This window comes from Ziziphus jujuba, chromosome 1, assembly GCF_031755915.1.
Source record: "Ziziphus jujuba cultivar Dongzao chromosome 1, ASM3175591v1".
Taxonomy (NCBI): domain Eukaryota; kingdom Viridiplantae; phylum Streptophyta; class Magnoliopsida; order Rosales; family Rhamnaceae; genus Ziziphus; species Ziziphus jujuba.
The window spans coordinates 20,038,446-20,052,948 of NC_083379.1; the positions used below are offsets into that span (position 1 = coordinate 20,038,446).

A 14,503-nucleotide genomic window follows, 5' to 3' on the forward strand; every position below is an offset into this window, starting at 1 on the left:
CGCGCTTATCCATAACAGCCTCCTGCGGTCAAGAAAGGAGGTGGCTAATGCTCACTGTGCAATATACTTACCAGCCTTCAAGTTCATAGCACCCATAGGATAGCCATAATAAACAACTATGTACAAGATAGTCATACAAACTTGCGAGCTATCATATAGTATAAAACACTAATATTGTACTGTTTGATGCATCTAAAAACTACAAATTTTATAATATTGTAAAATTTAAATTTTGATAAAATACAATCAAATTTGTGCACTTTTACCAAATCCATAAAATTTCATATTCTCTTTTAAACCATCATCACAAATCCATCAATTTATATATTTCAATTTCTACTATCATAAAACTAAATCCATGAATAACTAAATAATTAAATGCATAAATATATTTTTGATCATAGTAATTTAATATAATTATTTTCTCAAATCTTCAAAATCAATTTATACCAAAAATTTCATTAAAACCACATAAAATTTCATATATAATTAAATACATAAGAATACATTTATTATACGTTATAAGCTCAACAATAAAATTAACAATAATTTAACAACAGTTTAAAATTACAGTTCCTTTAATTTCGAAGATTTAAATTCAATGCCATACATATTTAATTCAACATAAATTTGGCATCATAAATTTAAATAACAAATTTATTTAAATATTAAACACATACATTTTTTAATTTTTCACATTTAATATAATAGTTTATTCAAAAATTGCATCTTTTTAAGTACACCACCATAATTCGCAAATAAGGTACTAGTGGAAAGCTAAAGAGATGAGAAATTTGTTACTAACCTCCATTAGTCTCAATTTAGTCAATGGTGGCCAAAAAATGGTCAGAAAGTTTCGGGCAAACTTTCCCTCCATGTATCTCACAAACCGTTTAGAATTTGGACGAATGGAAGCCATTTTTGAGATCAAAGGGTTCAAAATAAAGAGGATAGGGTATGAAATTAGGTTGGATCAGCCGGAAAACGATGAAATCGCTGGAAAAACAAAGCCCACCGCTACCGGCTTTGCTAGCCTGCCTGGGTGCATCGCCAGCCGGACAACCGCGAAACTTGGTGGTCGAGCTCATCGACGACTAGGCTTTGTCTGTGGCCGGTTTGTGTGACAAGAGGTGGTCGGAAATTTATCAATTCCGACCAACCCTTGTAGAGAGAGAGAGAGGGAGAAGAGAGAGAGAGAGAGAGAAATTGTTTTGGGAGAGGGGAAGAGAGAGTGGCACGTGAGGGAGAGGGAGGGGAAAAGAAAAGGAAAAAAAAAGAAAAAGAAAAAGAAAAGAAAAAGAGAGAGAGTGTGTGAAATATAAAAATTTATTTTTATTAATATTTTAAATAATAATTTTATTATTATTAATTTATGGTGACACGAAAAGAAAAGAAGAAGAGAGAGAGAGAGAGAATAAAATATAAAAAAATGTACTTTTATCAATATTTTAAATAATAATTTTATTATTATTAATTTATGGTGACACATGGCACCATCGGTTGGTGACATGTTGCAATTGGCACCATGTAGCACCCATCAGGACTCTTTTAAATATTTCACTATCCAGTAAAATTAATCTAAAAAAAATTAAGCACAATTTTATAGACCCGTAACTTTTTAAACATACATCCAAATTAAACGTGCCACTAGTCTATAAATTCTTATTGATGAGCACTACCACATAGTACAAGATTCAACGTCAAAATCCATATAAATAAAAAACCAATTATAGGCTCACCGATCAATCCGGATTGTATCTTGTTTTGACCATAATATGCTATTCTTAGATCCGATTTTGGCATACTACTAGTTTATAAACTCGTATCGACGAGTACTTTGCCATGATACTTGATCAACATGAAATTCCCCTCATAATTAAAGTCAACCATGGAATCCACTTGATCAATCCTAGTCAACCTTGATCAAACTAAGTCAAAAATTCAAATTTGGGACAATTTGTCAAGTTGAGGTGTTACACTTTGAATCGTACCCTTTTGTTATAGGCCCTTACCACAGCTTTCTTCTGCATCTAGAGATGATCCAGCATAGCCAATCTCACTTTTTCCAAGTATTCTATCTCTTGCATCATGGCTTGACTGTATTCGGCTGGACCAATATTATGTTGTTGAGCAATTCGTAAAGACCTCACATGTACTTCCATGTGTAGAACAGCATCGTGAGTGCGAAAGGTATTGTACCAGTGTCAGATTTCTTTGGTGTTCAATAGGCTCACAAAGTTTCAGATAACCAGTTATGCCTATCCCTTGGATTATCATCCACCATTTTCTCTACCATTTTTTCTAGGATGCCTTTTAAGATTTTCTTTTTTTTTTTTTTTTTTTTTTTTGTGAATGATTAATAGTATAGGGTTATCATTTATCAAAGGTACTTAAAAATCAAAAACCATCTAATTTCGGCCAAAAAAAAAAAAACTATATTTCTAACAACCCTTTAAAAGAAATAAAATAAAATAAATAATTTAATAAAATATTCAATACCTAAAAATTTTATTTTTGGTAATTATCCAATAATAAATTATATCTATACAATTATCTGACTATATATATATAACCTACTTCTAATCGACATCATCCAAATTTTATTTTCTTTTTCTTTTCTTTTTTTAATTTTGGAAGAATTTTAATTTTATACTTGTCCTGAATTATTTTTTACAACATAATATGACCTCGCGGTTATGTATATTCATGTCTTCTTACATCATATTATGGCAAACTTGAACACTTGGTATATATAACACCAAACCCTCCAAACACTTGTATATATAACCCCAAACCCTCCAAACCTTCAAGGGATTTGCTGCAAAATTATTGTACATACATTTTATATTAGAAATGAGTTCAATGATAGCTAGAATTGTTGTTAAACCTCTTGCACTGTGTAACAATGTGTGTGTGTATATATATCATAGGAAAAAGTAAATGGCATATAGTTTCCATATGACCATCATTAGAATTTAGAACCAAATCTTTGACTGTTTAGGATGAAAAGAACTTCTGTCATTGAAATGCTCATATATAACTATCTTGGCATTTGGAGATACTTTCCAAGACAGAAAAAGGCTGTTGTAAATGGGAATTTCTGGAGGATTAATGGTTGTGACACGCCCATTTCTTGGAAACACTAAAACTAAAGTTTTCAACAATAATGCCTTGCCTAGAAAATACCTCACCAATTCCAGTTCATGTTTTTGAAACTTAAAACCTTTCACTTTGATGAATTTCAAGCAATAGAAAAAGGCGGAATACTTGTCCAGCAATTGCTTTTGATGTAATTCCCAATAAAGTCCGCATTCAAAAGAAAACTCATTAAGCTGCAAATATACATAAAAATTATATTAATTAACTAGTAGTTCAGAGAAAGTCAATATTGATTAGAAGCAAATTCATTAAGCTGCAGATTGCAAGAATACATAAAATAAATAAAAAGCATATTAATTTAATTAGTGGTAAATTTGAGACAGAAAATCAATATTGATTAGAAGCTTTAACTTGTATATATATATTCAGAACACTCACATCGATAAATAGTTTCTCTATGCGGGGGCATTTTGCAAGAAAAGAAGCAATATCACATAGATTGCAATAGCTTGCACCTTCCATGAACAACTGAAATTCCTTTAAATTCCAAAAGCAGTAGTGTAAGTCTCTGAAAACCCCTTCTCGAATCCTCGTGGTTAAACCCTAACCAAAATCACAAAGAAGACAACCAAGGAGGATTAAAAAAAAAAAAAAAAAACAATTATTTATATATATATATATATATATAAATATATTTTTATTTTGCTGCACTCAGCTTGTGCTAGGCGTAGGCAATCTCTCTAGACTCATAATTTTCAAAAATTTTATAATTGGGCGTCAATCAGGCAATATAATTAGAGAACATATATAAATACCTCAAGAAATGTACTAGTTGTAGTGAAGAGAGTGATACGAGAAATATCAGAAACAAGATTTTCGACTTGGGAAGACCGTATAAACCCTTTAGAGGGAGTGAAATTCAACATCACATCTTTCAATTGGGAGGGATTAGCAACCTTGAGGTCACGAACAGGTCCATGATAATAAAGCGATTGAAGAGTTGGGGAATCTATATCAATTTTAAACATGTCAAAACAATTACCAACTTTCAAAACCTTGAATCTTTTCAAAGTCCCAGCGAGAACCTTCAATTCACGAATCCCATCGCACTGTGTGAGGTCCAAAGTCTCAAGCAGAGCACAATGTTGAATCAGAGTTTCGATGAGCGTTTGGTTGAGATCGACCTTCCTCAAAATCACGGTGCTCAACAAGCGCAAACCTTTCAGCTGCGTCGGAAAATTTATCACACAGTACCAGAGCTTCAAGATTCTCACGGACTCAACGTCCAGGAAATTCCAAGGAAGATTGAAAGGATCTCTGGCTTGTAGAAAATCAAGATCCAGCTCCTCCACGCCTTTCTCTGTGGATTTCTTGATCCAGTTAAGGACCATGAATTCCGACCCGGTGGGATCGAAATACAATCGCAAGCACTGGATCTTGGAACCCGTATGGGAATCGAAGACGCGGTTGACTATGGAGATGAAATCATGCCGGGAAAGTGGCCTGGCGAAATCTCTGTCGAAAAGCAATTTCCGACTGAAAAGCCAGGAGGTTTTGAATCTTTTGGATACAACGCCGATCTTTACACCATGTTTGATGGGCAAAAAGGAGAAAATATTTTCGATGATATCGTCGGGAAGATTGAAGGAATTACGGTTATTAGCACCATTAATCAGGTCGGTAGCGGCGCGAAGAATGTGAGGGAGGTTGTGAGGTTGAAGAAGCCTCCTGGTTCTCTTCTGTGGTGGCTGAATTGGCAGTGCTATTTGGCTACTCATCTTATTTTGTGAAGAAGCAGCCATTGAAATTAAAAAGAAGAAGATTAATTATTTTTTTTTTTTTTTTCTTTCATGAATCTTGCACGGAAAGTGATGGAAAATCCACGGGAAAAAAATATGATAACTTTGAATTAATAATATAAGATGAGAAGATTTAGGAGGCTTTAGGGTTTTAATGGCTGCTTTCATTATTATTTTGATTCTGATTTTATTATTATTATTTTTTTAAATGGAGCTTTTGTTGAGAAATTTCAGCTTTTTGGCTGGTTTTTCCCTTTTCTGGCAAAATCTCTGGACTTTAAATTCAACAGCTAAGCTAGCTCAGGTATAAAACAGTGACGTGGCAACGGTGTTTGACTAGGATACCGGATCAACAGGCAAAGAAGTGACGTGGCAATGGTGTTTGACTAGGATACCGGGTCAACAGGTAAAGCAGTGAGCCTCGGAAGGCATGCGAAGAGCATAAAACGGCGTCGTAATTACAGGTTTGGTGGTTAACAGTGACCGGTGAAGTTTGCCTTTTGAAGGAAAGGAATTCCCTCTTTTTTTTTCTTTTATTTTTTTTCTTGCATGGAAGCTGAGTTGGATAGTAAATGTTAATATATATATATTTTTAATGTGTAAAAAGTGATTTGGATACTCATTAAATTTTAGAATATTAATAAAAGCTTTTTTGGTTGAACTTTAATTTTATTTTTTTAATAGAAACTTTAATTTGATTTGTTAGAACGTTATCTGGTTAGGATGAGCCCCACTTTAAATGTTTTCCTCATTGATTTGGTGTCGTTTATGTAGATATCCACTGAAAATCAGTATTCTTATAATAATTATTGTTAATTTTGGTACCTAACTTAATTACTTATTTGTTTGCATAGTGTTAAAGTTTTTGCATTTATTCTCAAAACATTTTTATATACCAGTAAGGATGTAATTGATTGAAAAATTAAAAATTATGCAATTGATCAAGGTTTGATTTTTCGATGAACTTGTAAGTATTAAAAATTTTTTGTTATTAAAAAGCATTTAAAGAAATTTTCTTATTTTTTTGCAATAAATAAATTTCTATCTTAATATTTGTCTAAATTTGTTTAGTTCTGTAATTACATGGGTCCATCGTCCAAGTGGTGATGAGTAATATATTCTTAGCAATTAGATTAGTCTTATCCAAAAATGCAAAATGTATAATTTCATAAAATTTTATTAAGTTCCACACCATAAGAAATTGTATCAATTATATATTTAAGTATATTATTGATAATAAACTAATAGTATCTTAGCAAAAAAGAATAAAAAAAAAAGATAATAAACTAATAGTATTATATATTTCAGTATATTATCGATAATAAACTAGTGGTATTGTTGATAATAAATCGATGGTAACTACACACTATAGCACAATTGTAAATTTATAGTGTTAAACAACTAATATCATATTTCACTAAATTTTTTTATTATGGATATGCATTTATACACAATTTGTATTATTGTTATTTTTTATATACGGTTGGATGAGAATATTTGATAGAGAAGATGGAATTTGTTAAAAAAAATTCATGAAAACACTCTCTGTTATTATATAATTAACCTTGTAAATATTTTGCGATGGCCTTAATTTAAATATCATTATTATTTTGGCAATGGATTTATTTTTGAAAACAAATACAATGTACCTAAGTACTGTACGAGTTGTCGAGTCTTTTTAGAAACAAGAGGAGTGACGATTATATTCACCAAAAGAAAAAAAAAAAAAAAAAAAAAAAAAGGGAAAAAAAGAGGAATGATGATTATAAGACAGAAAATATAACCGATTTTTACCCAAAATATATTGTATTTATTTAGGATATATAATTTTTAAAAAGATTTATCGCACGAGAAAGTTTGCAGCTTGGCATGGTTCCCATGTTTTCATAGTGTTTAGCGGTAAGGGAACACCTACAAATGCTGCAAATATTGCAAGACAGAAGTCTCAATGGCTAATGACACACTTATCGAAGGCGAACTTTCTGATTTATCATTTATACTTGTAAAATAATGTTCTTAAATTTTTCTCTTTCAAATATATATATATATATATAAAATATCCAATGTTGGTAATTATTAATTAAAGATAAATATTATAAAATCATAATAATGACAGGACCACATATTGATAAGTGTTGTTATGTGCATGTACTAGTAATCATGACCTTGCAAAGTTTGGACAATAGTTATAGATGTCTCTGGTAACCTCGTATCATAATGTATGTTTGAAAATAAATAATAATAGCATATACCATATGGAGTAGAAACAATTATTATATTTTTTGATATTCATATATAGTTAACTATAAATTGTATTTCTAAAATTTCTTAGCTCAACAAGAGTCAAAGAAAAATAAATAAATAAAATAATAATAATTTAAACAAAATGTTAAGAGTACATTTGGATGAGTTAAGTTCAGAAATTTTTTTCCTTCAAAGTTCAAAAGTTCAAAAATGAAAATATGCTTTTTTCATAGAACAATAATATTGTAGGTGCTAAATTCTCCAAATCATGTAAATTAGGAAAGTCAATGCTTAGAGTCAAGTTTCTTGAGGAGTAAGAAAACCCAATGCCAAAATCTATAAATACCTTCTCATTCTCCATGACTAAGTACACACACAAATTTTATAGAAACCCTATAATTTGGCTTTGGCATTCAAAGAGTACCATATAACTTAATCGTTGGAGTATCTTTAGCTGGCACTACATTAGTGCCCTAGAAATCTTCACATTCTCTATGTTTTACATTTAACATTAGATTTTAGCTCATAACCCAATGGCTTATGGTGGTTTAAATTCATACATCAAAAGTTTGGCATGTCAAATAGGGTACTTTTATAAAAATTGTGTGATTTGTACTAGCAAAAGAACTATAAAAGAACCCGAGTTAGTTCAACAGTTGATGATACGATTTTTTGACCCCAAAGATGTTGACTCCATACAGTAATTGGCCTTCACAACTCATACCAGCCAGTCCTGAAGCATAGATTTCGGCTCTGCAAATGGTTTGCTCAAACATGCAAGAGAAGATGAACTATATGGTCCAATTCATTGTTCAGGCAAATCAGTAATCAGAGGAGGCAAATCATATTAATCAGGAGCTAATAAGGTGACTGTTCCCAAACTTGTCTCAAGAATAAGACCAGACTCCTTATTCAATAAGCAGAGGAGACAAAAGGATTTGCCCTCGAACCATGTTGAGAGGAATCAGCGACCTGAATAATCTAATTAGTATGAACCCCTTGATAAAAGCCATGTGGATATATCCTAGCATATGGATAATATCAATAAACAAACAAAGCAGCACTGATGATGAGCTCAACCTAGAGATCGTGAGTCGAGGAATATCCAAGTTTATGTATAAAAGGCATCCTCAGGGAAGCTAGAAACATTTAAAAAGGAAAGAGACCAAGAGACTTATCCGTGACTGCTGAGAGACTAAGAGAATTTATGCAATGAGAGGTAAAGCATTTGAAGAAAGAGGATCAACATACAAAGTACTTCTAAAAAAGTAAAGAAGAACCAAAAGTAAAAGCTATACCAGACAAGGCTTTAATATGATTTTAATACTAAATTTTTTCAACAATTATTGTGAAGTCCCATATCGATTGGAAAGGGGAACGAAGCACGCCTTATAAGGTGGTGTGGATTCATTTCTCGTACGGCGTATTTTGACAAAACCTTGAAGGCTGGGTTATAAGAGAATTCTCCAGGTCCAAAGAGGACAATATCGGACGCGGATGGTCTAAGCTGTTACAATTATCCACATAAATGAATTTAAAAAAATGACTTAAAAAGAAACTTGAGTCCTAAAAATAAAACAAAAATACTCTAGTGGCAAAATCTTATAGTCAGAACCTGCATAAATTAGGTGGGTATTGCTCTTTGAACTTTCTTTTATGAAAACATATTTACTGTACTACCTAATAATAAATGCAGTGTTCTTAAACCTTTCTATCATTTGTGTAAACTATGATATACCTCACACAAAAATCGTTCCTGACACATTTCAGTTCTCACTGCTATTTTGGTTATGGCCATAAACATCTCTTTGGCTCTGCAAGAGTTTCTTCAAAATTGAGCCATTTACAATTCTTTTTCAAAGTGGTATCATTTCACTCTTACATAGTGATCTCCCATTTGAGAGTAATTTGCATTACTCCACTCAATCTCCCTAATACATAGGAATCATTAAAAGTACAGTTCTACCTTATTTCCAACGGGCACCACTGTTACATCATAGATATGGACAAGAGAATAATTCCAGTATGATCTAGCTTAATCTTTATAATTTACTTGTCCATTTGAACCTTGATTTTGAGATCTATAATCAACTAGGTTAGGTATTCCTTGTATGTATTTTCTATTTCATGCACTTTGGTCCATTCTTCTTATGATTTCACAACTAATTCTCTATTTAATCATTTGGTTAGCAGATCCACAATGTTATCATTATTAGATATATATGTATATATAAATATTTTGTGGACTTGGCATAATCAGTAACTCATTTACATGACTCATTTATACCATTAATAGGACTGGCTTACTTACTAATTCATGTAGTAGGGTCTTTGGGTACACACTCTCGGTAATACTCTAGTTGGCCCATTGGACTGGAGGACCAACCCTCTTTACAAACCCATTTGACTTACCCATATTTTTATTATTATTAGTATTATTATTATTATTAAATTATTTTGGTGTGTTTTAAAATTAATGGATAAGTCATTTGACTTGCATATGACTTTAGTCTTTAAAAGGTTGAGGTTTTATTATTAGTGTAAGTGAGAAAATACATGCTGTATTTGTATTAAAGTTTTCAAATAGATCATTTGGATAAGAGGGAGAAGGGTTTGAAAGCAATGTATCCATTATAGGCATTGCCATTACGTCTTCTATCTTGTAGGTTTATAGAATTGATTTTATTAATGGCCGTATTTAGAAGTTAGTATTTTTACGCATTAATTGTTAATATCAAATGGAATTTTATTATATATGTTTTATGATCCACGTATTTATTTAACTCCAACAATTGCTATCAGAGCCTACATAATAAATTCCAAATTGTATAATTTATTATTGGTCAAACATGATATGTTATATATATGTATCAAATTATTACATTGATTGTGCATATATATACATAGGCCATTAATCTATGTGATCCAAATATATATGTTCCTTTATTTTATTTTTTCCCTTCCTTGATTTGTATACATATATAAATTATACTGGATCTGCGAGATTACATGTTCTGTGAAATATGTCTTTTTTTTGTGAAATAATCCAGCTATATTTCCATTTTAAAAAAATTATTTCTAATAGATTCATGACCTGGGTATTATGGAATTTATTTCTATATGGAATGGAATACATTTCTTTAAGCCCTAATTTGATGTGAAACATACAAATCCTTTAAAACCCATGTATGTTCAAATTGATTATTCATTGTTTTGGGTTAAAATTATTCAAAATTGGACTTGGATTATGCTTATCCATCACTAGAAAATTGGATCACTGCTGGAAAGGCCGAAAATGGCAGTCAACCTGCGAATCCTACTGGCTTTGAAAGGAGACCTAAATGACATGTTGTTTGGCAGTGTTAATGTCATCATGCTAATGTCAACATGACATCAAACAATGTGTCGGTGGTTATGATGGCAGCATGATGACATCAGCATGACGTGTCACTGATATCACTATGATGTTAAACGTTACAACATGGGCGAGCTTGGCTTATGTTAGTATGATGATGTTAGCACATCTTTTTTTTTTAAACCATGGTGGTGATGTCAACATGCTGACATCATCACGTCGACATCATCATGTGGATGTCGGTGGCTCATTTATTAAAAAAAAATTTCTTTATTAATTGTTACTTCAGTTTATTTATTTATTTATTCATTTTGCTTCTTACTTTTGTTGATAAATTAAGAAAAAAAAATTCAATTCCAACTTTTAAATTAAAATGCTTATGGTCAGAATTTAACAGTGTTAGCTTACTCTAAGGAAGCTTTATGCCTAATTGGTATAGTAGTATGGGATGTTAGGAGCTCACTTATCATAAGACTTATTTTATCTACATTATGCATGCCAATGTAATATATGTTGACATGGTAAATAGAATTTTAGGTCTTATCTATCGTAAAATCTAATTTCAGCCAGTTTATGGGTGTTAATACAATATTGGCATAGTTGATAGGATGCTCTTGTATTTACTTATTTCATGAAACAGCCAATATGTTAATTATCTCTCACTAATTAACAAAGTCTATACGGATAATTAGGCTACCCTGTCGATGGCTTTAATTACTTTGTATGATGCTTGAAATGACAGTAGAAGTTGATTGAATGCCATGAATTGTAGGTTCTGAGTTATCTTGCCGGTAATTCAATTCAATACATTGGATTGTAATTATTTATTTGACTATCATTGGTCCGTGTAAGGATTTCTTTAGTGCTATAAAGACCCTAACGATATTTATATTTTATGTTTTATGTTAAAGGACTGGAAAATAATAATTGCGTTATTTTATGTTTTAAAGGATTTATTGTGTTTACTATTTTTACAGCTAGTAGCACCCTAAATGTTCTATCAATTACAACCATGATGAAGTTGCATGGGACAAATTACTACAAATGGAAGAAAACTCTGGATATGAACCTGAATTTTATGAAATTAGATTTGGCTTTGGAGATGGATCCACCAGAGATACCAACCGATGAGAGTAATGCTACAATCAAAAAATTCTATTAGGATTGGAAGCACTTTAACAAGTATTATATGATGATGATGAAGAACTATATGGATGAATCCATATATCCAAGTATTCCAAAAGTGGACATTGCAAAGAAGCTTCTTGAGGAGAGAGGAAAGAAGTTTATTAAGTTTAATATGAATGAGAAGTATTATTATTTGAACGTTTTGAACAATACTAAGTATGATGGGGTTAAAGGAGTGAGGAATCATATTATATTACTTTCTTCTTATTATAACAAGCTCAAGGACCTTAAGATGGATATTGGACATGAGTTTTTAACTTATTTTATAATGAGAATTTTATAATGAGGAACCTTCTATCTCAGTATGATAGTATAAGGTCAAGTCTGAATACCAAAAAGGAATAATGTAACATGGAGGAGTTGACTGTCATTCTTGTCAAGGAAGAAGATGATATTAAGTTAAATAAGTTGAGATCCCTTACTATGATACCGCACTAGGTAGACAAGTATAAGAAGTTTTTCCAAAAAAAGGGATAGGGGTTTAAGTCCAACAAGAAAAAGTTTTCTGGTATGAAATCCAAAGGGCATAAGGATGGTACCTATCCTTTAGGAGAGAAGGAGTATTTTAGTGGAAAGTGTAGTTACTATAACAAAGTTGGACACAAGAAGGTAGACTGCTGGAAATTGAAAGAAAAGCAAGAGAAGAAAGGTAATATTTTGATGATTGAAACCAATATTATTTATATGCCTATGAATGCTTAGTGATGGGATACTGGAGTAATAGTTCATGTTATTAATTCATTGTAGGAGATGATAAGTCAAAGGGGACCAATCAATCTTGAGTAGTATGTTTACATGGGAGATAACTTAAGAGTGAAGGTCGATATTATGGGAACAATCAAGTTGAAACTTATCACAGGATATGTTTTAGAATTACAAGAAGAAACTTGTTATCTGTTTCTCTTTTGGATAATCAAGGTTATAGTTTTTTGTTTGGTAATAACAAATTTAATCTGTATAAGGATGATAAAGTTGTTGGTTTTGGATCTTTATATAGTAATTTATATTAACTTGATTTATTTAGTAATGGTCTCAATTCATCTCATTTTTTGCTTCCAAATGCCCAAAAGTTAATGATAATTCCTCCATTTTATGGCATAAGCGTTCGAGACATATTCTAGGCACAGAATGGAAAGATTGGTGAAGGATGGAATGCTTCATAATCTTAATTTCTTTTGAGTTGTCAACTTGTGTAAAATGTGTAAAAGAGAAGCTAACTTCCAAAGTTAGAAATGATAAGATAGTTAGGTGTGGAGATGTTTTGGAGTTAATCTATACTGATATATATAAACCTTTTACACCAACTACTTTGGGCGGTTATAAATACTTTATTACCTTCATTAATGACTTCACTTGTGCAAAGTGCTCAGTTGAAACGGTATTTAGTTTTAGGAGATTTACTGAGAGAATCTCTACTACCTATTCTAGTATATTGTTGTGCCTTATTGGCATGTTATATATTTAGACGAATCGTGTTTTGTTTTGGAAGATTATGTAATAAGTGAGTTTTGGATGATACATACGTGGTGCTGATTATGTAGTCCAAGTAGAAGAATATTAGATATATATATATATAAATATTTTATGGACTTGATATAATCAATTACTAACTTACAAGGCTCATTTGTGCCATTAATAAAACTGGCTTACTTACTAATTCATGTAATAGGGCCCTCGACACACTCTCTTTGTAATACTCCAGCTGGTCTATTGGACTGGAGGGCGAGCTGTCTTTAGAAGCCCATTTGACTTACCCATATTTCATTATTATTATCATTATTATATTTATTATTAAATTATTTTGGTTTGTATTCAAATTAATAGGTAAGTCATGTGACTTGCACATGACTTTACCTTTCAAAAAGCTGAGGTTTTATTGTTAATGTAAGTGAGATACATGCTGTATTTGTATTAGGATTTTTAGAGAGATAATTTAGATCAGACAAAGAAGGGTTTGAGAGCTGGTTTTCCATTATAGGCACTACTATTATGTTTTCTATTTTGCAGGTTTATAGATTTGATTTTATCTTGCGTTTGGAGGTTAGTATTTTTACATATTAATTGTTAATATCAAATGGAATTTTCTTATATAAGTTTTACAATCCGTGTATTTATTTAACTCCAACAATCATTTGGTTTTACATGGTCAACATAGATACCTCTAGTTGATATTAGTTATCAAACAACATCGTGTCTATGATGTATATTTCTAGACGTGCCATTATATGTGTTTCATTGTATCTTGTCAATTGTATATTGACTACCACAATATATGTTTTTTACAAGCACATGCTTTTGATAATCTTGGAATATCTCCACAAATTTACAAATTTTCTTTCCTTATCCTAGAGTGAAAAAACCTTTAAGTTGCTCTATATAAATTTCTTTATCCAGATCTCCATCATTATGTTTCTTATTTTGTGTGGGTACAATAACTTTGGCAAGACATTCCCACATTCATGGGAATTTCTAGTAAAGTTGTCTGCCAAGCATGATTTTGATATGGTTTTTAAAATGATTAAAATGTTTTTCATTGAATACTTGTAATTTGATAACCGTTACAAATATATTCAAATCTTTATATTTTTCAACTTAAAAACCAATTAACAAGCCATTAAAATGGTTGTAACAATAATTTATTATGGTTTTAATACCAAAATTTTCCAACAAAAACTCTGGTTGATATAACTACAAACATTGACAAAGATAATAAGGATGATATTAACAAAATTATCTTGTGGCATACAATTCAAAATCATCTTCACAACAAGCTCATGTTAGTAAGGCAAATGATGGAACATATGATCATTATATATAA

At 31.2% G+C, this 14,503-nt stretch overlaps 1 protein-coding gene across 1 annotated transcript; it reads right to left on the reverse strand.

Moving 5' to 3' along the window:
• Positions 1-2,810: 2,810 nt before the first annotated feature.
• LOC107423039 (putative FBD-associated F-box protein At1g61330) lies at positions 2,811-5,476 on the reverse strand. The gene is made up of 3 exons (XM_016032555.4): positions 3,915-5,476; positions 3,538-3,702; positions 2,811-3,332 (listed from the first exon to the last, which is right to left on the reverse strand). Exons 1-3 carry the CDS (start codon positions 4,899-4,901, stop codon positions 2,976-2,978), a joined length of 1,509 nt encoding a protein of 502 aa, XP_015888041.3. The 5' UTR covers positions 4,902-5,476; the 3' UTR covers positions 2,811-2,975.
• Between the last annotated feature and the right edge of the window lie 9,027 nt (positions 5,477-14,503).